At 60.7% G+C, this 24,183-nt stretch overlaps 3 protein-coding genes across 9 annotated transcripts in view; 1 reads left to right on the forward strand and 2 right to left on the reverse strand.

Moving 5' to 3' along the window:
- Positions 1 to 93: 93 nt before the first annotated feature.
- Positions 94 to 11,515, reverse strand: ATAT1 (alpha tubulin acetyltransferase 1). Of its 4 annotated transcripts, XM_071801036.1 has the most exons (11): positions 11,321 to 11,515; positions 10,981 to 11,041; positions 8,753 to 8,850; positions 6,451 to 6,511; positions 3,272 to 3,385; positions 3,087 to 3,188; positions 1,845 to 1,890; positions 1,698 to 1,769; positions 404 to 443; positions 287 to 367; positions 94 to 199 (listed from the first exon to the last, which is right to left on the reverse strand). In XM_071801036.1, exons 1-11 carry the CDS (start codon positions 11,416 to 11,418, stop codon positions 184 to 186), a joined length of 789 nt encoding a protein of 262 aa, XP_071657137.1. In that variant the 5' UTR covers positions 11,419 to 11,515; the 3' UTR covers positions 94 to 183. The 4 variants fall into 4 exon arrangements, with proteins under 4 accessions (XP_071657137.1, XP_071657138.1, XP_065718289.1 ...); XM_071801037.1 differs by lacking the exon at positions 1,698 to 1,769; XM_065862217.2 differs by having other exon boundaries at positions 287 to 443; positions 11,321 to 11,514.
- Positions 11,516 to 12,895: 1,380 nt separating this feature from the next.
- Positions 12,896 to 18,556, reverse strand: MRPS18B (mitochondrial ribosomal protein S18B). The gene is made up of 7 exons (XM_071801038.1): positions 18,451 to 18,556; positions 18,195 to 18,297; positions 18,007 to 18,104; positions 16,049 to 16,117; positions 14,545 to 14,611; positions 13,263 to 13,322; positions 12,896 to 13,174 (listed from the first exon to the last, which is right to left on the reverse strand). Exons 1-7 carry the CDS (start codon positions 18,508 to 18,510, stop codon positions 12,939 to 12,941), a joined length of 693 nt encoding a protein of 230 aa, XP_071657139.1. The 5' UTR covers positions 18,511 to 18,556; the 3' UTR covers positions 12,896 to 12,938.
- Positions 18,557 to 19,294: 738 nt separating this feature from the next.
- Positions 19,295 to 24,183, forward strand: part of PPP1R10 (protein phosphatase 1 regulatory subunit 10) — a 38,551-nt gene continuing 33,662 nt past the window's right edge. For 2 of the 4 annotated variants that reach the window (XM_071800892.1, XM_071800895.1), the window contains exons 1-2: positions 19,295 to 19,891; positions 22,986 to 23,104. In XM_071800892.1, coding sequence (XP_071656993.1) covers positions 22,998 to 23,104 — 107 coding nt within the window. In that variant the 5' untranslated portion in view covers positions 19,295 to 19,891; positions 22,986 to 22,997. Of the gene's footprint in view, positions 19,892 to 21,191; positions 21,236 to 22,985; positions 23,105 to 24,183 lie in introns of all 4 variants that reach the window. The other 2 variants (XM_071800893.1, XM_071800894.1) reach the window with 2 other exon arrangements.

The following is a 24,183-nucleotide window of genomic DNA, read 5'->3' on the forward strand; positions in this document are numbered from 1 at the left end:
AAGCCAATGAGGCGCTGCAGCGCGTTGTGGGCGGGGCTCCAGCGAGGCCACGCCCCCCCCCTCCCCCGCGGGTCCCGGAGAGAAACGCGGGAATGAAGATTTCACCGTTTTTATTGAAATGTAAGAAAAACGAGGAGGGTGGGGGGCGGGAAGTGGGGGCGATGGGGGGAGAACGGGGCGCGCTCAGCGTCCGAGGGAGCTGCAAAGGCAAAGAAACGCAAAAATCAGTAAAAAAGTCAATAAAACAAGAAAATGGGGGAAAAAAACCACAACCCCAGCCCCCCACCTGGCGCGGCGTGGGGGGGGAGGGGCGTCCGTCTGTCCCGCCGGCGGCTCCGTCCGCCCGTCCCGACGCACGAAGGGCCGGAGGGTCCCACGCACCGGGGACCCCCCAGCTGGGCGAAGGTTGAATGGCCAGGGAGGCTCCGCCTCCTCCCGCAGGACTGCGAGGGGATTGGTGGAGCTCAGGGGAGGCCACGCCCCCACATGGGAGGAGCCAAGTGAGGCCAATCCCCGGGGTGGAGCCAAGTGAAGCCACACCCCCCAAGTGATGCCAATCCCCACGGGCGGGGCCAAGTGAGGCCACACCCCCAGGGTGGAGCCATGTGAAGCCACACCCCCACCAAGTGAGGCCAATCCCCGGGGCGGAGCCAAGTGAGGCCACACCCCCACCAAGTGATACCAATCTCCAGGGGCGGAGCCTAGTGAAGCCACACCCCCTACCCAGTGAAGCCAATCCCCAGGGGTGGAGCCAAGTTAGGCCACACCCCCACCAAGCGATGCAAATCCCCAGGGGCGGAGCCAAGTGAGGCCACACCCCCACCAAGCGATGCAAATCCCCAGGGGCGGAGCCAAGTGAGGCCACACCCCCCACCCAGTGAGACCAATGCCCAGGGGCAGAGCCTAGTGAAGCCACACCCCCCACCAAGTGACGCCAATCCCCAGGGGCGGAGCCAAGTGAGGCCACACCCCCTACCCAGTGAAGCCAATCCCCAGGGGTGGAGCCAAGTGAGGCCACACCCCCACTAAGTGTGGCCACACCCCCGGGGCGGAGCCAAGTGAACCCACACCCCCCCAAAGTGATGCCAATTCCCCAGGGGCGGAGCCAAGTGAGGCCACACCCCCACCAAGTGAGGCCAATCCCCGGGGCGGAGCCAAGTGAAGCCACACCCCCTACCCAGTGAAGCCAATCCCCAGGGGTGGAGCCAAGTTAGGCCACACCCCCACCAAGCAATGCAAATCCCCAGGGGCGGAGCCAAGTGAGGCCACACCCCCCAGCAAGTGATGCCAATCTCTAGGGGCGGAGCCAAGTTAGGCCACACCCCCACCAAGCGATGCAAATCCCCAGGGGCGGAGCCAAGTGAAGCCACACCCCATACCCAGTGAAGCCAATCCCCAGGGGTGGAGCCAAGTTAGGCCACACCCCCACCAAGTGATGCCAATCCCCAGGGGTGGAGCCAAGTGAGGCCACACCCCCACATAGTGAGGCCAATCCCCAGGGGCGGGGCCAAGTGAGGCCACACCCCCGGGGTGGAGCCAAGTGAACCCACCCACTCCCCCAACTGAGGTCAATCCCAGGGGGCAGAACCAAGTAAGACCACGCCCCCCCGCCGGGGGGGTGGAGCCAAGCGAGGCCACACCCCCGGGGGAAGGCGGAGCCAAAGCGAGGGACCCCGCGGCTCAGTTTCCCCACTTACAGTCGCGCTCGGACAGCGAGTACGGCTTGATCTGCTCCTCGGGGCGCTTGGGGGGCGGCCGGCGGGGGGGGGCTATGGGGGGGGGGGACATTATTGGGGTCACATGAACCCCCCCAACACCCCCCTCCGGGACCCCCCAAAACTCACCGGGGCGGTTGGAGAAGAAACCCTCAAAGATGACAAAGTTGTTCACCTGCGGGGGGGAAGGAACGGGGCATTTTTGGGGTGATTTACCCCCCCAATAACCCCTCATTAACCCAAGTGCCCCCCCCCACTTGCCCCCAGTAACCTCTCAGTGTCCATAATAACACCCCAGTAACCCAAATAACCCCCCCAGTTAACACCAGTGACCCCCCTAGTATCCCTAATAACCCCCCCAGTTAACACCAGTAACCCCCAGTATCCCTAATAACCCCCCAGTTAACACCAGTAACGCCCCAATAACCCAAATATCACCCCCAGTTAACAGCAGTGTCCCCCCAGTATCCCTAATAACCCCCCCAGTAACCTCCCAGTATCCCTAATAACCCCCCAATAACTCAAATACCCTCCCAGTTAACACCAGTAAACCCCCACTATTCAAAATAACTCCCCAGTAACCCAAATAACCCTTCAGTAACCCAAATAAACCCCCCCCAGTTAACAACAGTAACCCCCCAGTATCCCTAATAATCCCCCCAGTTAACACCAGTGTCCTCCCAGTAACCCCCCAGTAACCCAAATAAACCCCCCCAGTTAACACCAGTAACCCCCCAGTGCCCCCAACGCCAAGAACGGGCACAAACCCTCAATATTTGGGTCCCCCCATGATGTGGGGAACCCCCCATGATGGGTGGAACCCCCCCATGACAAATGGAACCCCCCATATGAATGGAACCCCCCAACCTAGGGGTGGAACCCCCCATGATGGGGGTGGAACATCCCATGATGTGTGGATCCCCCCCACCCATGATGAGTGGAACCCCCCCACGACAAATGGAACCCCCCATATGAATGGAACCCCCCAACCTGGGGGTGGAACCCCCCATGATGGGGGTGGAACATCCCATGATGTGTGGATCCCCCCACCCATAATGAGTGGAACACCCCATGATGAGTGGAACCCCCCCATGACAAATGGAACCCCCCTATGGATGGAACCCCCCAACCTAGGGGTGGAACACCCCATGATGGGGGTGGAACATCCCATGATGTGTGGATCCCCCCATGATGGGGGTGGAACATCCCATGATGTGTGGATCCCCCCACCCATAATGAGTGGAACACCCCATGATGAGTGGAACCCCCCCATGACGAATGGAACCGCCCATATGGTTGGAACCCCCAACGTGGGGGTGGAACCTCCCATGACAGGGCGGGGGGGGGGCCACCCCAAACCCCCCCGCTCACCTGCGGGATGGGATCGTCCAGCCCGTAGTGCTTCCTAAGGAAGCCCAGGAGCTTTTGGGAGGGTCGATCTATGGCCAATCGCCGGGGGTCGACCCTTTCGCTCTGCGGGGAGGGGGGGGGGACACAGGTGTCACCGGGGGTGTCCCCAGGGTGTCCCCTCCCCGCCGGGGGTGTCACGGTGTCACCTGCAGCATGTGCTGGAACAGGGCCCGGCCGTGGCCATGGCGCTGCAGCGATTCGTGGATGTAGAAATCCAGCACGCACAGCGGCTCCGACTCCACGTGGACGCCGGTGCGGTCCTGGGGGGGACAAAGGGACATGGGGGGCAATGGGACATGGGGGGCAATGGGGACATGGGGGGCAATGAGGACGTGGGGGGCAATGGGATATGGGGGGGCAATGGGACATGGGGGGCAATGGGGACATGGGGGGCAATGGGGACATGGGGGGACAATGGGACATGGGGGGACAATGGGGACATGGGGACAATGGGGACATGGGGGGCAATGGGGACATGGGGGGCAATGGGGACGTGGGGGGCAATGGGATATGGGGGGGCAATGGGGACATGGGGGGATAATGGGGACATGGGGGGCAATGGGACATGGGGGGGCAATGGGGACATGGGGGGGCAATGGGGACATGGGGGGCAATGGGACATGGGGGGGCAATGGGGACATGGGGGGGCAATGGGACATGGGAGGCAATGAGGACGTGGGGGGCAATGGGATATGGGGGGGCAATGGGGACATGGGGGGGACAATGGGGATATGGGGAGGGAATGAGGACATGGGAGGGCAATGGGGACATGGGGGGACAATGGGGACATGGGGGGGACAATGGGGACATGGGGGGGCAATGGGACATGGGGGGCACTGGGACATGGGGGGCACTGGGACATGGGGGGACAATGGGACATGGGAGGCAATGAGGACATGGGGGGGACAATGGGACATGGGGGGCAATGGGACATGGGGGACAATGGGACATGGGGGACAATGGGACATGGGGGGGCAATGGGACATGGGGGGGCAATGGGGACATGGGGGGGCAATGGGGACATGGGGGGACAATGGGAGGACAATGGGACATGGGGGGCAATGGGACATGGGGGGCAATGGGGACATGGGGGGCAATGGGACATGGGGGGCAACGGGACATGGGGGGCAATGGGACATGGGGGGGCAATGGGGACATGGGGGGGCAATGGGACATGGGGGGCAATGGGACATGGGGGGACAATGGGGACATGGGGGGCAATGGGACATGGGGGGCAATGGGACATGGGGGGGAATGAGGACATGGGGGGGCAATGGGGACATGGGGGTCAATGGGACATGGGGGGCAATGGGGACATGGGGGGGCAATGGGACATGGGGGACAATGGGACATGGAGGGGCAATGGGACATGGGGGGGACAATGGGGACATGGGGGGACAATGGGACATGGGGGGGCAACGGGACATGGGGGGTAATGGGACATGGGGGGCAATGGGGACATGGGGGGACAATGGGACATGGGGGGGCAATGGGACATGGGGGGGAATGAGGACATGGGGGACAATGGGACATGGGGGGGCAATGGGACATGGGGGGCAATGGAACATGGGGGGCAATGGGGACATGGGGGGCAATGGGGACATGGGGGGACAAAGGGGACATGGGGGGACAATGGGGACATGGGGGGGCAATGGGACATGGGGGGCAATGGGACATGGGGGGACAATGGGGACATGGGGGGGCAATGGGACATGGGGGGACAATGGGGACATGGGGGGCAATGGGACATGGGGGGCAATGGGACATGGGGGGGACAATGGGACATGGGGGGCAATGGGACGTGGGGGGCAATGGGACGTGGGGGACAATGGGACATGGGGGACAATGGGACATGGGGGGGGCAGTGGGACATGGGGAGCAATGGGACATGGGGGGCAATGGGACATGGGGAGCAATGGGACATGGGGGAGCAATGGGACATGGGGGGCAATGGGAAATGGGGGGGCAATGGGGAAATGGGGGGGCAATGGGACATGGGGGGGACAATGGGACATGGGGGGCAATGGGACATGGGGGGGCAATGGGACATGGGACAATGGGACATGGGGGGCAATGGGACATGGGGGGACAATGGGACATGGGGGGGACAATGGGACATGGGGGGGACAATGGGACATGGGGGGCAATGGGACATGGGGGGACAATGGGACATGGGGGGCAATGGGAAATGGGGGGGCAATGGGGAAATGGGGGGGCAATGGGACATGGGGGGCAATAGGACATGGGAGGACAATGGGGACATGGGGGGACAATGGGACATGGGGGGCAATGGGGACATGGGGGGGCAAGGGGACATGGGGGGGACAATGGGGACATGGGAGGCAATGGGACATGGGGGGCAATGGGGACATGGGGGGGCAATGGGACATGGGGGGCAATGGGGACATGGGGGGCAATGGGAGGACAACGGGACATGTGGGGCAATGGGACATGGGGGGCAATGGGACATGGGGGGGCAATGGGGAAATGGGGGGGCAATGGGACATGGGGGGGCAATGGGGAAATGGGGGGGCAATGGGATATGGGGGGGCAATGGGACATGGGGGGCAATGGGACATGGGGGGCAATGAGGACGCGGGGGGCAATGGGATATGGGGGGCAATGGGACATGGGGGGCAATGGGACATGGGGGACAATGGGACATGGGGGGGCAATGGGACATGGGGGGGCAATGGGGACATGGGGAGGACAATGGGGGGGACAATGGGGACATGGGGGGCAATGGGACATGGGGGGCAATGGGGGGGACAATGGGACATGGGGGGCAATGAGGACATGTGGGGGCCAATGGGGGCCAATGGGGGGGACATGGGGGGTACAATAGGGACATGGGGGGACAATTTGGGGGAGAATGGGGCGGAGAATGGGGACAAGGGGGGGGACAAGGGGGGGGACAATGGCGACATGGGGGGACAAGGCGGGGACAGTGAGGACATGGGGGGACAATGGGGACATGGGGGGACAATGGGGGGAGAATGGGGACACGGAGGGGAGAATGGGGACAATGGGGACATGGGGGGACAATGGGGACATGGGGGGACAACGGCGGGGACATGGGGGGGGGACAAGGTGGGGGACAAGGTGGGGGGACAATGGGGGGGGGGACAATCGGGGGGGGACAATGGGGACATAGGGGGGACAACGGGGGGGACAAGGGGGGGGACCATGGAGGGGACCATGGGGACATGGGGGGACAATGGGGGGGACATGAGGAGACATGGGGGGACATGGGGGGGACATGGGGGGGACATGGGGGGACAATGGGGACATGAGGGGACAATGGGGGACAATGGGGGACACTCACCAGCAGGAAGAGCTTCTTGTAGCCAACCTTGAGGAAACCGATGACGGCACCACGGGGGGGCCTGGGGGACAGGGGGGGTTTGGGGGGTTTTGGGGTGGGGGGGTTGGGGGTCTTGGGGTGGGGGGGTTGGGGGATTTGGGGGGTGGGGGTTTGGGGGTTTTGGGGCTGGGGATTTGGGGGTTTATGGGGGATTGTGGGGGTTTGGGGGTTGTGGGGTGGGGGGTTGGGATTTTGGGGAGGGGGGGTTGGGAGATTTTGGGGGTGGGGTCTTGGGGGGGCTTGGGGGGTTTGGGGGGTGGGGGTTTGGGGATTTTGGGGGGGGTTTGGGGGATTTTGGGGGTGGGGGTTTGGGGGGTAATGGGGATTTGGGGGGTGGGGGGTTGGGGTTTTGGGGAGGGGGGGTTGGGAGATTTTGGGGGTGGGGGTTTGGGGGGGCTTGGGGGGTTTGGGGGGTGGGGGTTTGGGGATTTTGGGGGGGGTTTGGGGGATTTTGGGGGTGGGGGTTTGGGGGTTTTGGGGTGGGGGTTTGGGGGGGTTTGGGGGATTTGGGGGGTGGGGGTTTGGGAGTTTTGGGGTGGGGTCTTGGGGGGGTTTTGGGGTGGGGGGTTGGGGGAATTTGGGGGTGGGGGTTTTGGGAGATTTTGGGGGTGGGGTTTTGGGGGGGTTGGGGGATTTATGGGATGGGGGTTTGGGGGTTGTGGGGTGGGGGGGTTGGGGTTTTGGGGTGGGGGGTTGGGAGATTTTGGGGGTGGGGGTTTGGGGGGGCTTGGGGGGTTTGGGGGGTGGGGGTTTGGGGTTTTGGGGTGGGGGGCTTGGGAGATTTTGGGGGTGGGGGTTTGGGGGGGCTTGGGGGGTTTGGGGGGTGGGGGTTTGGGGATTTTGGGGGGGGTTTGGGGGATTTTGGGGGTGGGGGTTTGGGGGGGTTTGGGGGATTTGGGGGGTGGGGGTTTGGGGTTTTGGGGTGGGGGGGTTGGGAAATTTTGGGGGTGGGGGTTTGGGGGGGCTTGGGGGGTTTGGGGGGTGGGGGTTTGGGGATTTTGGGGGGGGTTTGGGGGATTTTGGGGGTGGGGGTTTGGGGGTTTTGGGGTGGGGGTTTGGGGGGGTTTGGGGGATTTGGGGGTTTTGGGGTGGGGGATTGGGGGATTTTGGGGGTGGGGATTTGGGGTTTTTGGGGGGGGTTTGGGGTGGGGATTCGGGGGTTTTGGGGGGTGTTTTGGGGTATTTTGGGGGGTTTTGGGGGGTTATTGGGGGTGGGGTGTTGGGGGGGTTTTGGGGTGGGGATTTGGGGATTATTGGGGGTGTTTTGGGGGTTATTGGGGTTCAGGTTTTGGGGTATTTTGGGGGGTGTTTTGGGTGGTTATTGGGGGTGTTTTGGGGGGTTATTGGGGGTACTTTTGGGTGTTTTGGGGGGTGTTCTGGGGTATTTCGGGGGGTGTTTTGGGGGGTTGTTTGCGGCGTTTTGGGGGTGGGGATTTGGGGTTTTTGGGGGTGTTTTGGGGGTGTTTTGGGGGGTTATTGGGGGTGGGGATTTGGGGTATTCTGGGGGGTTGTTGGGGGTGTTTTGGGGTGTTTTGGGGGTATTTTGGGGGGTGATTTGGGGGTCGGGTTTTGGGGTATTTTGGGGGGTTGTTGGGGGTGTTTTGGGGGGCTATTGTGGGTATTTTGGGGTGTTTTGGGGGTCGGGTTTTGGGGTATTTTGGGGGGTGTTCTGGGGTATTTTTGGGAGTTTTGGGGGGTTGTTTGCGGCGTTTTGGGGGTGGGGATTTGGGGTTTTTGGGGGTGTTTTGGGGGGGTTTTGGGGGGTTATTGGGGGCGGGGATTTGGGGTATTTTGGGGGGTTGTTGGGGGTGTTTTGGGGTGTTTTGGGGGTATTTTTGGGTGTTTTGGGGGGTGATTTGGGGGTCGGGTTTTGGGGTATTTTGGGGGGTTGTTGGGGGTGTTTTGGGGGGTTATTGGGGGTTGGTTTGGGTGTTTTGGGGGTTGGGTTTTGGGGTATTTTGGGGGGTTGTTGGGGGTGTTTTGGGGGGCTATTGTGGGTATTTTGGGGTGTTTTGGGGGTCGGGTTTTGGGGTATTTTGGGGGGTGTTTTGGGGTATTTTGGGGGGTGTTCTGGGGTATTTTGGGGGGTGTTTTGGGGGGTTGTTTGCGGTGTTTTGGGGGTGGGGATTTGGGGTTTTTGGGGGTGTTTTGGGGGGGTTTTGGGGGGTTTTTGGGGGTGGGGTTTTGGGGGGGGTTCTGGGGGGGGTTCTGGGGTGTTTTTGGGGTGTTTTGGGGTGTTTTTGGGGTGTTTTTGGGGTCCCACCGGTGCGCGGCGCCGCCGGGGTCCCGCAGGATGTAGAGCACGTGCCGGTTGCTCTCCATGCGCGCCGCGCTGGTCACGGGGGCGGGGAGGCCCTGGGCCTGGAGCCCCAATTCACACCAGTTACTCCCAGTTACCCCCCACCAGTAACTCCCAGTTACCCCCCAGTAACCCCAATGGCCCCCCAGTAACCCCCCCAGTAACCCAAACAACCCCCCAGTAATCCCAATGGCCCCCCAGTAACTCCCCCAGTAACCCCAATGGCCCCCCAGTAACCCAAATAACCCCCCAGTAATCCCAATGGCCCCCCAGTAACCCCAGTAACCCCCCCAGTAACCCCAAATAACCCCCCCAGTAACCCCAATGGCCCCCCCAGTAACCCCAATAACCCCCCAGTAACCCCAAATAACCCCCCCAGTAACCCCAATGGCCCCCCAGTAACCCCCCCAGTAACCCCAGTAACCCCCCAGTTACCTCCCAGTGACCCCAATAACCCCCCCAGTAATCCCAATGGCCCCCCAGTAACCCCAATAACCCCCCAGTAACCTCCCAGTGACCCCAATAACCCCCCCAGTAACCACAGTAACCCCCCAGTTACCTCCCAGTGACCCCAATAACCCCCCCAGTAACCCCCCCAGTAATCCCAATGGCCCCCCAGTAACCCCAATAACCCCCCAGTTACCTCCCAGTGACCCCAATAACCCCCCCCGTAACCACAATGGCCCCCCAGTAACCCCCCCAGTAACCCCAATGGCCCCCCAGTAACCCAAATAACCCCCCAGTAATCCCAATGGCCCCCCAGTAACCCCAGTAACCCCCCCAGTAACCCCAAATAACCCCCCCAGTAACCCCAATGGCCCCCCAGTAACCCCCCCAGTAACCCCAGTAACCCCCCAGTTACCTCCCAGTGACCCCAATAACCCCCCCAGTAACCCCCCCAGTAACCCCAATAACCCCCCAGTAACCTCCCAGTGACCCCAATAACCCCCCCAGTAACCCCAGTAACCCCCCAGTTACCTCCCAGTGACCCCAATAACCCCCCAGTAACCCCCCCAGTAACCCCAATGGCCCCCCAGTAACCCCAATAACCCCCCCAGTTACCTCCCAGTGACCCCAATAACCCCCCCAGTAACCACAATGGCCCCCCAGTAACCCCCCCAGTAACCCCAATAACCCCCCAGTAACCACAGTAACCCCCCACTAACCCCAATGGCCCCCCAGTAACCCCCCCCAGTAACCCCAATGGCCCCCCAGTAACCCAAATAACCCCCCAGTAATCCCAATGGCCCCCCAGTAACCCCAGTAACCCCCACAGTAACCCCAATGGCTCCCCAATAACCCCCCCAGTAACCCCAGTAACCCCCCAGTTACCTCCCAGTGACCCCAATAACCCCCCCAGTAACCCCAATGGCCCCCCAGTAACCCCCCCAGTAACAACAATGGCCCCCCAGTAACCCCCCAGTAACCCCAATAACCCCCCAGTTATCTCCCAGTGACCCCAATAACCCCCCCGGTAACCCCAATAACCCCCCAATAACCCCCCCAGTAACCCCTCCAGTAACCCCAATGGCCCCCCAATAACTCCCCCAGCAACCACAATGGCCCCCCGATAACCCCCCAGTAACCCCAGTAACCCCCCAGTTGTCTCCCAGTGACCCCAATAACCCCCCCGTTAACCCCAATAACCCCCCCAGTAACCCCGATAACCCCCCCACTTGCCTCCCAGTGACCCCCCAGTAACCCCAATAACCCCCCAGTAACCTCCCAGTGACCCCAATAACCCCCCAGTAACCCCCCCAGTGACCCCAATAACCCTCCCAGTAACCCCAATGGCCCCCCAGTAACCCCATTAACCCCCCCAGTAACCCCAATAACCCTCCCAGTAACCTCCCAGTAACCCCCCAGTGTACCCAAGAACCCCCCAGTAACCCCAATAAACCCCCTGTGACCCCCCAGTAACCCCAATAAACCCCCCAGTTACCCCCAGTATCCCTAATAACCCCCCCCAGTAACCCAAATCACCCCTCATTAACACCAGTAACCCCCCCCAATTAACACCAGTAACCCCCCCCCAATTAACACCAGTAACCCCCCAATTAACACCAGTAACCCCCCCCAATTAACACCAGGAACCCCCCCCAATTAACACCAGTAACCCCCCCCCAATTAACACCAGTAACCCCCCCAATTAACACCAATAACCCCCTAACAACCCCCCCAGACCCCCCCACCTTGGCCGAGGCCTTTCCCAGTTCATCAATGACGGTCCTGAGCTGCTGCTGCAAGTCCCCCCTGCACCGGGGGGGGACACGGGGGGGGACACGGGGACATTGAGGACATTGGGGGGGACACTGTGACCCCAACCCCCCCCAAAATGACCTGGGGGGGGGCGGGCTGAGGAGCCGTTACCCAGCATCCCCCCCCCTCCCCACCCCAAGTTTCCCAGCATGCCCCGGGGTAACACTCCCCCCCCCATTGCCCAGCACAATGGGGCGCTCCAGTTTCCCAGCATGCCCCGCGCCCCCCCCAATGCTTCCCAGTATCCCCCGGGCGGGCGCAAGCCCCCGTTACCGGTGGGTGGGCCCGGGGCGACCGGCGGGCCGTAAGTGCTGGTCCACCACGCAGAAGCGGTCGCCCAGCACCGGCGTTAGGTCAAAGGGGAACTCCATGGTCGCCTATGCCCGCCGGGCCCGGCCCGGCCCGGCCTCGCCGCCGCCGCCGCCTCCACCCGCCGGGCCCGGCCCGGCCGCCGCCACCGGCAGCGGAGCCACGCCCCTGGCAACCGGCGAACCAATCGCCGCATCCCGTACCTAGCAACCGAGCCCCGCCCCGATGTTCATCCACCAACGGCGGGTTGGCCCCGCCCCCTAGCAACCGGGAACCAATCACTGCCTCGCCTTTGCCCGCACCTAGCAACCGAGCCCCGCCCCGACGTCCATCCACCAACGGCGGGTTGGCCTCGCCCCCTAGCAACCGGGGAACCAATCACTGCCTCGCCTTTGCCCGCACCTAGCAACCGAGCCCCCCCCACAACGTCCATCCACCAACGGCGGGGTATCCCCACCCCCTAGCAACCGGGGAGCCAATCGCCGCCTTCCGTTCGTCCCACCCGTAGCAACCGAGCCCCCCCCACAACGTCCATCCACCAACAGCGGGTTGGCCTCGCCCCCTAGCAACCCGGGAACCAATCACCGCCTCCCGTTCGTCCGCACGTAGCAACCAAGACCCGCCCCGACGTCCATCCATCACCGGCGGGTTAAACCAGCCCCCTAGCAACCGGGGAGCCAATCACTGCCTCCCCTTCGCCCGCACCTAGCAACCGAGCCCCCCCCACAACGTCCATCCACCACCGGCGGGTTATCCCCGCCCCCTAGCAACCGGGGAACCAATCACTGCCTCCCCTTCGCCCGCACCTAGCAACCGAGCCCCCCTCAACGCCCATCCACCAACGGCGGGTTATCCCCGCCCCCTAGCAGCCCGGGAACCAATCATTGCCTCCCGTTCGCCCGCACCTAGCAACCGAGCCCCGCCCCGACGTCCATCCACCAGCGGCGGGTTGGCCTCGCCCCCTAGCAACCGGGAAGCCAATCACTGCCTCCCCTTCGCCCGCACCTGGCAACCGAGCCCCGCCCCGACGTCCATCCACCAACGGCGGGTTGGCCTCGCCCCCTAGCAACCGGGGAGCCAATCGCCGCTCCCCGTTCGTCCGCCCGTAGCAACCAAGACCCGCCCCGACGTCCATCCACCAACGGCGGGTTAAACCAGCCCCCTAGCAACCGGCGAACCAATCACCGCCTCCCGTTCGTCCCGCCCGTAGCAACCAAGACCCGCCCCGACGTCCATCCATCGCCGGCGGGTTTGACCAGCCCCCTAGCAACCAGCGAACCAATCACCGCCTCCCTTTCGTCCTCCCGTAACAACCGAGCCCCGCCCCAACGTCCCTGCACCACTAGCAGCGTAACCACGCCCCCTAGCAACGAGCGAACCAATCACCGCCTCCCATTCGCCCGCCCTGGCAACCCAGAACCGCCTTGCCGCAGAGCATGACGGGAAGTACCCCCCTAGCAGCGCAAAGCACGCTGGGATATACCCCCCTCCGCGCCTCGCCATATTGCCAAGAAGCGACAAAAACGAGGGAAAAACGAGTTTTAAGTGTAAAAAAACCCCACTTTATTCACCTGTTCGTGGCTCAGGGGGCTTGAGGGGACTCGGGTGGAGTCCCCACGGGTGTTTCTTCCTTCAGGAAACCCTTGTAGAGGCGACGCATGCGGGCGATAGCGGCCGGGGGGGGCGGGAGCCGCTCATACCAGGGGTACCAGGGGCGCCCCAATGGGGGTCCCAGGGGGGTCTTGGCCACGGCGAGGTGGCGATTGGAGAAGTCATCGTGGGGGGGGGACACATAGGGGACGTGAAGCCATAGGAGACCTGGGGGGGGATGTTTAGGGGCACCCATGGGTGTTGGGGGGCACCCATGGGTGCTGGGGGCACCCCAAGTTGGGAGGGGGGGACTCACCGTGATCCTGAGCCTGCGCCACGGCCTTGGTGAGGAGCTTGTGCTGCTTCATGCAGAGACCTGGGGGGGAAAGGGGGGACCCCAAAATGTTGGGGAGCACCCGGAATGTGGGGTGAAGCCCTAGAATGTGGGTGAACCCCCAGAATGGTGGGTGAACCCCTAGAATGTGGGGGGGACTCAGAATGGTGGGTGAACCCCTATAAGATTGGGGGGACCCCAGAATGCTGGGTGAACCCCTATAACATTGGGGGGTCCCCAGAATGGTGGGGGAACCCCTAGAACATGGGGGGAACCCCAGAATGGTGAGTGAACCCCCAGAATGGTGGGTGAACCCCTATAACATTGGGGGGGACCCCAGAATGGTGGGTGAACCCCTAGAGTGGTGGGTGAACCTCTAGAATGTGGGGGGGACCCCAGAATGGTGGGTGAACCCCTAGAATGATGGGTGACCCCCCCAAAATGTGGGTGAACCCCTATAATGGTGGGTGAACCCCCAGAATGTGGGTGAACCCCTAGAACGTGGGGGGGGCCCCAGAATGGTGGGGGAACCCCTAGAATGGTGGGGGAACCCCCAGAATAATGGGTGACCCCTATAACAATGGGTGAACCCCTATAACATGGGGGGGCCCCCAGAATGGTGGGGGAACCCCTAGAATGGTGGGTGAACCCCTAGAACGGTGGGTGACCCCCCCAAAATGTGGGTGAACCCCTATAATGGTGGGTGAACCCCCAGAATGTGGGTGAACCCCTAGAACATGGGGGGGACCCAGAATGGTGGGGGAACCCCTAGAATGGTGGGGGAACCCCCAGAATAATGGGTGACCCCTATAACAATGGGTGAACCCCTATAACATGGGGGGGCCCCCAGAATGGTGGGGGAACCCCTAGAATGGTGGGGGAACCCCTAGAATGGTGGGTGAACCCCTAGAACGGTGGGTGAACCCCCCAAAATGTGGGTGAACCCCTATAATGGTGGGTGAACCCCCAGAATGTGGGTGAACCCCTAGAACATGGGGGGGACCCAGAATGGTGGGGGAACCCCTAGAATGGTGGGGGAACCCCCAGAATAATGGGTGACCCCTATAACAATGGGTGAACCCCTATAACATGGGGGGGACCCCAGAATGGTGGTGAACCCCTAGAATAGTGTGTGACCCCCCAGAATGATGGGTGACCCCCTATAATAGTGTGTGATCCCCAGAACAATGGGTGACCCCCCCAGGATGGTGGGTGACCCCCAGAACAATGGGTGACCCCCCAGAACAATGGGTGACCCCCAAACCTGTGTGCGTGGGGTGCAGGACGACACCAGAATGGGGGCAGATGAACTGGTCCAGGAGCTTCACGTTCTGGGGAAAGGGGGGGGTGAAAGGGGGGGGGAGGAAGATGGGGGGGGGGGGGAGGGAGATGGGGGGGGGGGGGAAGAAGAAGGGGGGGGAGGAAGAAGAAGGGGGGGGAGGAAGAAGAAGGGGGGGGAGGAAGAAGAAGGGGGGGGAGGAAGAAGAAGGGGGGGGAGGAAGAAGAAGGGGGGGGAGGAAGAAGAAGGGGGGGGAGGAAGAAGAAGAGGGGGGAGGAAGAAGAAGAGGGGGGAGGAAGAAGAAGGGGGGGGAGGAAGAAGAAGGGGGGGGAGGAAGAAGAAGGGGGGGGAGGAAGAAGAAGGGGGGGGAGGAAGAAGAAGGGGGGGGAGGAAGAAGAAGGGGGGGGAGGAAGAAGAAGGGGGGGGAGGAAGATGGGGGGGAGGAAGGGAGAGGGGACAAATGGGGGGGAACCAATAGGGGGGTGGAACGAAAGGGGGGGAACGAAAGGGGGGGGAACGAAAGGGGGGGGAACGAAAGGGGGGGGAACAATGCGGGGGGAACAATGCGGGGGGAACAATGCGGGGGGACAATGGGGGGGGACAATGGGGGGGGCAATGGGGGGGGAACAATGGGGGGGGAACAATGGGGGGGGAACAATGGGGGGGAACAATGGGGGGGAACAATGGGGGGGGGACAATGGGGGGGGGACAATGGGGGGGGGACAATGGGGGGGGACAATGGGGGGGGACAATGGGGGGGCAATGGGGGGGAACAATGGGGGGGGGACAATGGGGGGAACAATGGGGGGGAACAATGGGGGGGAACAATGGGGGGGACAATGGGGGGGGAACAATGGGGGGGGAACAATGGGGGGGGAACAATGGGGGGGGACAATGGGGGGGGGGCAATGGGGGGGGGCAATGGGGGGGGGCAATGGGGGGGGGCAATGGGGGGGGGCAATGGGGGGGGGCAATGGGGGGGGCAATGGGGGGGGAACAATGGGGGGGGAACAATGGGGGGGGAACAATGGGGGGGGAACAATGGGGGGGACAATGGGGGGGGGGCAATGGGGGGGCAATGGGGGGGCAATGGGGGGGGGCAATGGGGGGGGAACAATGGGGGGGGAACAATGGGGGGGGAACAATGGGGGGGACAATGGGGGGGGGAAGAATGGGGGGGGAAGAATGGGGGGGAAGAATGGGGGGGACAATGGGGGGGGAGCAATGCGGGGGGGAGCAATGCGGGGGGGAGCAATGCGGGGGGGAACAATAGGGGGGGAACAATGGGGGGGGGACAATGGGGGGGGGGAACGAAAAGGAAGCCCCCAAACGCCCATTCCCGCCAATTGCCCCTTTCCCCACCCCCAATGCCCCTTTCCCCACCCCCAATGCCCCTTTCCCGCCCCCAACCGCCCATTTCCCGCCCCCAAACGGCCGTTTCCGCCCCCAAACGGCCGTTTCCGCCCCCAAACGGCCGTTTCCGGCTCACCCGGAAGTGCAGCAACAGGTTGTGGTCCCTGCAGATGGGACACGGGTTCCCCACGCGCTTCCCGCGGCGCTGCGGGCACCCCGGTCATCCCAGTCCATCCCAGGCCATCCCAGTCACCCCCAGTCCATCCCAGTCCATCCCAGTGCTCCCTGTTCATCCCAGTCACCCCCAGTCCATCCCAGTTCATCCCAGGCCATCCCAGTGTCCCCAGTTCATCCCAGTGATCCCCAGTCCATCCCAGCCATCCCAGTTCATCCCAGTGACCCCAGTTCCTCCCAGTCACCCCAATTCCCTCCCCAGTCCATCCCAATTCCCCCCCAGTGACCCCAGTCCCTCCCAATGACCCCGGTACATCCCAGTGACCCCAATTCCCTCCCCAGTCCATCCCAGTCCCTCCCAGTGACCCCAGTCCGTCCCAATCCCTCACAGTCCATCCCAACTCCCCCACAGTGACCCCAGTCCATCCCAATCACCCCCAGTCCATCCCAATCACCCCCCCATCGATCCCAGTCCATCCCAATCACCCCCCATTGATCCCAGTCCATCCCAATCACCCCCAGCCCATCCCAATTACCCCCCATTGATCCCAGTCCATCCCAATCACCCCCAGTCCATCCCAATCACCCCCCTTTGATCCCAGTCCATTCCAATCACCCCCAGTCCATCCCAATCACCCCCCATTGATCCCAGTCCATCCCAATCACCCCCAGTCCATCCCAATCCCCCCCCATTCATCCCAGTCCATCCCAATCACCCCCCATTGATCCCAGTCCATCCCAATCACCCCACAGTGTCCCCAATCCCTCCCAGTCCCTCCCAGTCCCCCCAATTCCCCCCCAGTCCATCCCAATCAGCCCCCATTGATCCCAGTACATCTCAATCACCCCCAGTCCATCCCAATCAGCCCCCATTGATCCCAGTTCATCCCAATCACCCCCTCATTGATCCCAGTCCATCCCAATCACCCCACAGTGTCCCCAATCCCTCCCAGTCACTCCCAGTCCCCCCAATTCCCCCCCAGTCCATCCCAATCACCCCCCATTGATCCCAGTCCATCCCAATCACCCCCCCGTGTCCCCAATCCCTCCCAGTCCCCCCAATTCCCCCCCAGTCCATCCCAATCACCCCCCTATGATCCCAGTCCATCCCAGTGCCCCCCAGTCCATCCCAATCACCCCCATTGATCCCAGTCCATCTCAATCACCCCCAGTCCATCCCAATCACCCCCCATTGATCCCAGTCCATCCCAATCACCCCCCAGTGTCCCCAATCCCTCCCAGTCCACCCCAGTGCCCCCCAGTCCATCCCAATCACCCTCCAGTGCCCCCCAGTCCTTCCCAGTCCCTCCCAATCCCCTCCATTGATCCCAGTCCATCCCAATCACCCCCCATTGATCCCAGTCCATCCCAATCACCCCCAGTCCATCCCAATCACCCCCCATTGATCCCAGTCCATCCCAATCACCCCCCATTGATCCCAGTCCATCCCAATCACCCCCAGTCCATCCCAATCACCCCCCATTGATCCCAGTCCATCCCAATCACCCCCCATTGATCCCAGTCCATCCCAATCAGCCCCCATTGATCCCAGTCCATCCTAATCACCCCCAGTCCATCCCAATCACCCCCCATTGATCCCAGTCCATCCCAATCACCCCCCAGTGTCCCCAATCCCTCACAGTCCCTCCCAGTCCCCCCAATTCCCCCCCAGTCTATCCCAATCAGCCCCCATTGATCCCAGTCCATCCCAATCACCCCCAGTCCATCCCAATCCCCCCACATTGATTCCAGTTCATCCCAATTACCCCCTCATTCATCCCAGTCCATCCCAATCACCCCCAGTCCATCCCAATCACCCCCCATTGATCCCAGTCCATCCCAATCACCCCCAATCCATCCCAATCAGCCCCCATTGATCCCAGTCCATCCCAATCACCCCCCATTTCCCCCCATTCTCACCAGGCAGGCCTTGCGTGTCCGTTGTGGTGGGACCCCCCCCTTGTGGTTGCGCCGGTACCCGACCCACACCGGCTTGTCCCCATACGTCACACGGTACTCTGCACATGGGGGGGGGGGGACACGTCACCCTGCGACCCCAAAATCCCCCTTTTTCCCCCCAAAAATCCGCCCCCCCCCCTCCCCATTACCTTCACTCTCCAGATACTCCCATGGCCGCTCTTGGTAAGGGGATTGTGGGGCCACGGGGGGACCCTTGGGTGCTGCGTGGGTGCTGCAGAGCCGGGGGGGGTCCTGAGGGAGCGCTGACGTCACACCCCCGCCAGCGTGACGTCACTGACCACACCGTGACGTCACGCAACGCCACAGCCCCATTCCCTCCCCCGGCCGCCCCAGGACACCCCACCGCACCCCAAATCTGGTGGTTTTAGCCCCAAAACGACTCACCCGGGCCCACAGGCCGCCCCGCACCGCCCTGAGCAGCGCGGCCCCCCAGCGCGCCGCCATGTTGCCGTACAGCCCCGCCTCTCACGGGCGGGGCGCCGCCATCTTGCGGCGCGGCCCCACCCCTCATGGGCGTGGCGCCGCCATTTTGTTGTACGGCACCACCCCCCTCTCCCCCCACCCTCCCTCCCTCCCTCCCTCCCACGCCGCGCATGCGCGTTGGTCGCCGCGTGAATAAAAACTGCGCCACACGGCCCGCGGGACAATAGCGGGCGGTGGCCGCGCATGCGCACGGAGGAGAGAAGGGCGGGGCGGTGGTTTGCGCGCAGGCGCGGCACCTCCGGCGGGGCGGGCCCGGCGCCTCTGGAGGGGCGTGGCCAGGCTTGTGGGCGTGGCCGTGTATAAAAGGCGCCCCCCGTGCCAGCCGCCGCCATTCTGAGGGCCGAGTGACGGTGAGTAGAGAGCTCCGGCGGGGCGGCGGTTTGGTGGGGGCGGGGGGGTTATTTCCCCCTTTTTTTATTCATTTTTAAGGCGCTGGGGGTGCCTTTTGGCAGGGCTAGCGGCCCTTTGCCTGCAAAAAATGGCGTTTCCCCATTCCCCGCCCCACCGGGGCTGCGGGGCCTTCGCTTCCCCTCAGAGCTGAGGAGAAACCACCCCCCCCACCCCCCCCACCGCGCCCAAGGGCGATTTCCTTCGGCTTTTTTTTAAATCTAAAGCTTTCCCCGGGGGTTTTACGAGTTCTAATCATTTCGTGTCTCTCTTCTTATAATTTTTTTTCCTTTTTTTTTTTTTTTTGTGCCCGTCGTTTTTGTTTTTCCCCCCCCCTTCCCTTTTTTCCCCGCTCCAGGTTTGGTTGCTCTTGGGAGACGCCGTCGCCTTTACCACGAGAAAAAAAACATAAAAAAAACAAACAAAAAACAAACAAAAATACAAAAAACAACAACAATACAAAACAAAATACAACAACAACAAAAAAAAACAACAAATACAGATACAAATACCAAAAAAATAAGGGAAGAAAGCGCTTTTCTTCCCGTGGAAGCGCCAGCAAAGCCGCCGTCCTTGGACCGTCCTTGGAAGCCGTTGCAGCCTTTAAGGAAACAGCCACTTAAAAACATAATTAACCCTTTTCTTCCCCCACCAAACAAAAGGCAAAAAGAGCTTTTTTTTTTGGGGCAAGCGCAGCAACTTTGTTTTTTTGGCGCTTTTTCAGCGTTTAGGTGGTCAAAACCCACCCTTTTTGTGGCGGGGTTGGGGGAGGGGGGGGAGCACTAAACGGCTTAAAAAGAGCGGAAAAGACAAAGAAAGAAAGTTGCTGTGATATTTTTTTTTTGCTTTTTAAAGCCATGACTAAAACCTAAAGATTTTTTTGGGGGTTCTGAGCGCCCCACCAATGCCAAAATCCCAACTTTGAAGCGTTGTCGGCGAGAAAATATATTGGATAGTAAGTTGAATTTTCAACCAGATCGCCCTTAAAACAGAGAAAAATATATAAGCCCCCCCCCAAAAATAAGAGACATTGGTGATAAATGAAGAGCCCAGAGTGCGTGCGTGAGGATGGGGGGGTTTAAAGCGTCAAATTATGGGGGGTTTGGTGCAAAAGCGGCGCTTTGGGAGCTTCCCCACCAAACAAAAAACCCCCCCGAAAGGGTCAAAATGGGCTGAACCACCCCCCTAAGAATCGCTTGGTTTGTTATGGGGGGGATATGGGAAAAAGGGGGGTTTGGGGGGGGGGGGTGAGCAATCTGTACATAAAGATTGCGGGCGCGTCGAATCGGGGGCGTTTTGGGGCGATTCGGTGGGGGAAATTGATTTCTTTATGTTTTTTAGGTGCCATTTTAAGATTGTTCGGTGTAGAGAAATGGGGGGGGGGGCCTGGTTGATGTTGGAGGGGGGGGTGCGAAATAAAGATGGCCAAGCTTTGCCCAAAAAGCAGCATTTTTAGGGCAAAATTGAATCGGTTTAACCCCCAAAACCCCCCCCCCTTAAAAACCCCAAACGCGGTCGATGGTGCCAAAACGGTGCTGCCCCCCCCCCCCTTTATTACGCTTGTTATTTCCCCTCTTATTTTTTAATTGTTCCCCCTTCTTTTTTATAGCTATTTATTTTACAGGTCGGGCCCCCCCCTGGGGTGGGGGGGGGGGAAGCTCCGCGAGCCCCTTTTTAATTAATCCCCGCGGATTTAATCGGTTAATTAACGTAGGTGAAGCGCGCGCTGGGGGGGGGGAATGGGGGGGGGGGGGTGTTTTATATCTATTCATGTCCCCCCCCCCCCCCCCCCAAAAAAATACCCCCAAAATAGGCTGATTTTTGCCTATTTTCCCCATTTCTAAGATGGCGCCGGGCCTGGTGCGGCTGATGCAACAACCAAACCCCTCCCCCCCCCACATGGATTGCGCCAAATTCACCCCAAACCCCCCCCTCCTTTTAACCCACCCCCCCCACAACCCCCACAACCACAAAACCCCCACCCCCCCCAAAAAAAAACACCCCAAATTTCCCAATTATTATCGCTTTTTGTCCCCTTTTCCCCCTCATTTTGCTTCGGTGGGTTGGGGTGGTTTAATGGTTGGGAAGGGGGGGGTTGATTGGAACAAGCGTCATCAATCAATTAACAACCTTTAATTTATCGTGACAGGGAAATGCTACCACTGGCCCCCCCCAAAACTGCTTTTATTTTAAGGGGGAGGGGAAACGCACCCCAATATCGCTCATTTTTGTCTTAATTTGCCCCGTTTTGGCAGCGCAGGCGAAGCGAACTCGTTTTACCGCAGCAAAAAGGCACCGGGTAAGCAAATTAAACCCCCTTTTTTAATCCGATTTTCATTAATTTCCCACCTTTTGGAAACCAAAAACATCCATTCCTCCTTTTTTACTGATTTATACCCATTTCCCGGTGCCCCCCCCTTCCCAAAACCCCCCAAATTTAAAGCATTTTGCCTAAAAACCACCTTGAATTTAATAGTACGATAACAGCTTTTTACCGTATTCCCTATTTTGACCAAATTGCCCCATTCTTACCGTATTTCCCCCCAAAAAGCGCAGGCCAAACCCCTTTTTGTGCCAGTGGTGGCATTTCCGAGGGAGGGGGGACACCCATCCCCCCCCTTACCATCATTTTGGGGTCTCCACGACCCCCCCTTTCCAAAACAGGGGCTTTTCTCCCCCAAAATGCATTGGTTTGGGTTAAAAACACCTAAAAGTGGTGGCTCAGATCATTCCCCCCAAAAAGGGGGGGGTCGTTGTGTTTTAGCCCCCCCCAGACTGGGGTGTTTTGGTGCTTTGTGCCCCCCCTAAAATAGGGAAACCCCCCCAAATTGGGCGTATTTGGGGGGCTCAGCCCCCTTGGTTGGGTGGTGACACAATGGGGGTGGGGGGGGACACCTTGTCCCCCCCCCAAAAGCCACCAAACCAAGTTGGGGGGGGTGGTAAAGGCGCCATTTTTGGTGCTAAAAAGCTCAGGTTTGGGAACATTTTGGGGGGGGTTATGCTGGATTTAACTTGTTCTTGTGTTTTTCCAGAGGGGCCTGGGCTCAGCAACCCCCCCCAAACACCCCCCAATTTGGGGGGGTTCTGCTGCTTGTATCCTTTAATTAATCACGGGGGGGGGATTGGCTTAATGAGGCTCTTGCTCATTAAGGCTTCACCATGAGAAAACAAGGCTGGGCACCCCAAAATATTGAGATTTTGGGGTGTTTTTTAGTGCCCCCCCCCAAAAGAAAACAAGCCCAGGTCCTTTCCGCCTTCGTTAGCAAAACCAGGCCGTGATTAAGCTTTAATTAGCGGTAATTAAGCCGCTGGTTGACGTCAAGAGGAGGAAAAGCCGCTTTGGTGGGTCAGGCCGGATCTGGGTCAAGGGCCTAATGGGTCATTGGCTTTAATCTAATTAACACCAAGCGCTAATTATGGGGTGGGGTGGGTGGGGGACACCCCCAAATCTTGCGCCGTCCTCCCCTCCTTTTGCCGCCGTCACCTCGTTAGCGCCGGCTCGTTAATTAACCCTTGCCATTCAACTTGGGGGGGTTGATTAAAGCTGAGGGGAAGTGTAATTAAAACTAAGGGGGTGTAATTAAAACTAGGGGGTGTAATTAAAACTAAGGGGGTGTGATTAAAATTGGAGGCTGTAATTAAAACCAGGGGGGTGTCATTAAAACTGGGGGCACTGTGGCCCCCCCCAGCTCATCCAGGGGGGGTTTTGTCACCCCAATGTCCCCCCAAATTGTCCCCTGGGGTGGCAGCGCCAATTAAACCCCAACCAGGGGCCACTTTGTCACCTCGGTGGGGGGGTCGATGCCACTTTAGTGTCACCTGGGGGGGGTCTGTGTGTGTCCCCCCCCGGTTGCATTTTGGGGATGATTTCCCCCTTTTTGGGGGTGATTTCCCCCATTTAGTGGTGGTTCCAGGTGCACCTTTGGTGTCGCCGCTCTGTCCAAATGGTTGCAAATGGGGGGGTTTTGGGGGGCCCCATGGCCGGGGGGGGGCACAGGGGTGTCCCCACTGTCCTGACCCCCCCTCCTCTCTATTTCCACCCCCCCCAGGTGGTTCCTGCCATGGGCTCGGGCCCCATCGACCCCAAGGAGCTGCTCAAGGGCCTCGATTGCTTCCTGGGCCGCGATGGAGAGGTCAAGAGCGCCGAGGGAATCACCAAGATCTTCAGGTTCGGCCCCAAAATCGACCCCAGAGTCACCGAGGGGGCTGGGGACACTTTTGGGGACGCTATTGGGGTCTGGGGACACTTTTGGGGAGGGTTTTGGGGACAGTTTCGGCGTCTGGGAACGCTTATGGTCGCAGTTTTGGGGACAGTTATGGGGTCTGGAGACACCTCTGGTCACAGTTTTGGGGTCCGGGGACGCTTTGGGTCCCAGTTTTGGGCTCTGGGGTCAGTTTTGGGGACACTTTGGGTCCCAGTTTTGGGCTCTGGGGTCAGTTTTGGGGACGCTTTGGGTCCCAGTTTTGGGCTCCGGGGTCACTTTGGGTCCCAGTTTTGGACTCTGGGGTCCCTTTGGGTCCCACTTTGGGTCCCAGTTTTGGGCTCTGGGGTCACTTTGGGTCCCACTTTAGGGGTCTGGGGTCACTGGGTCCCACTTTTGGGCTCTGGGGCCACTTTGGGTCCCACTTTTGGTCCCAGTTTTGGGCTCTGGGGTCACTTTGGGTCCCACTTTAGGGATCTGGGGTCACTTTGGGTGCCACTTTAGGGGTCTGGGGTCACTTTGGGTGCCACTTTAGGGATCTGGGGTCACTTTGGGTCCCACTTTAGGGATCTGGGGTCACTTTGGGTCCCACTTTTGGGGACTGGGGACTCTTTGGGTCCCACTTTTGGGCTCGGGTCACTTTTGGTCCCACTTTTGGTCCCAGTTTTGGGCTCTGGGGTCACTTTTGGTCCCAGTTTTGGGCTCTGGGGTCCCTTTGGGTCCCACTTTAGGGGTCTGGGGACTCTTTGGGTCCCACTTTAGGGCTCTGGGGACTCTTTGGGTCCCACTTCAGGGCTCTGGGGACTCTTTGGGTCCCACTTTAGGGATCTGGGGTCACTTTGGGTCCCACTTCAGGGCTCTGGGGACTCTTTGGGTCCCACTTTAGGGCTCTGGGGACTCTTTGGGTCCCACTTTAGGGATCTGGGGACTCTGGGTCCCACTTTAGGGCTCTGGGGACTCTTTGGGTCCCACTTTTGGGCTCTGGGGTCACTTTTGGTCCCAGTTTTGATGACAGTTTTGGGCTCTGGGATCACTTTGGGTCCCA

The sequence above is a fragment of the Patagioenas fasciata genome, chromosome 34, assembly GCF_037038585.1.
Source record: "Patagioenas fasciata isolate bPatFas1 chromosome 34, bPatFas1.hap1, whole genome shotgun sequence".
Lineage (NCBI taxonomy): Eukaryota > Metazoa > Chordata > Aves > Columbiformes > Columbidae > Patagioenas > Patagioenas fasciata.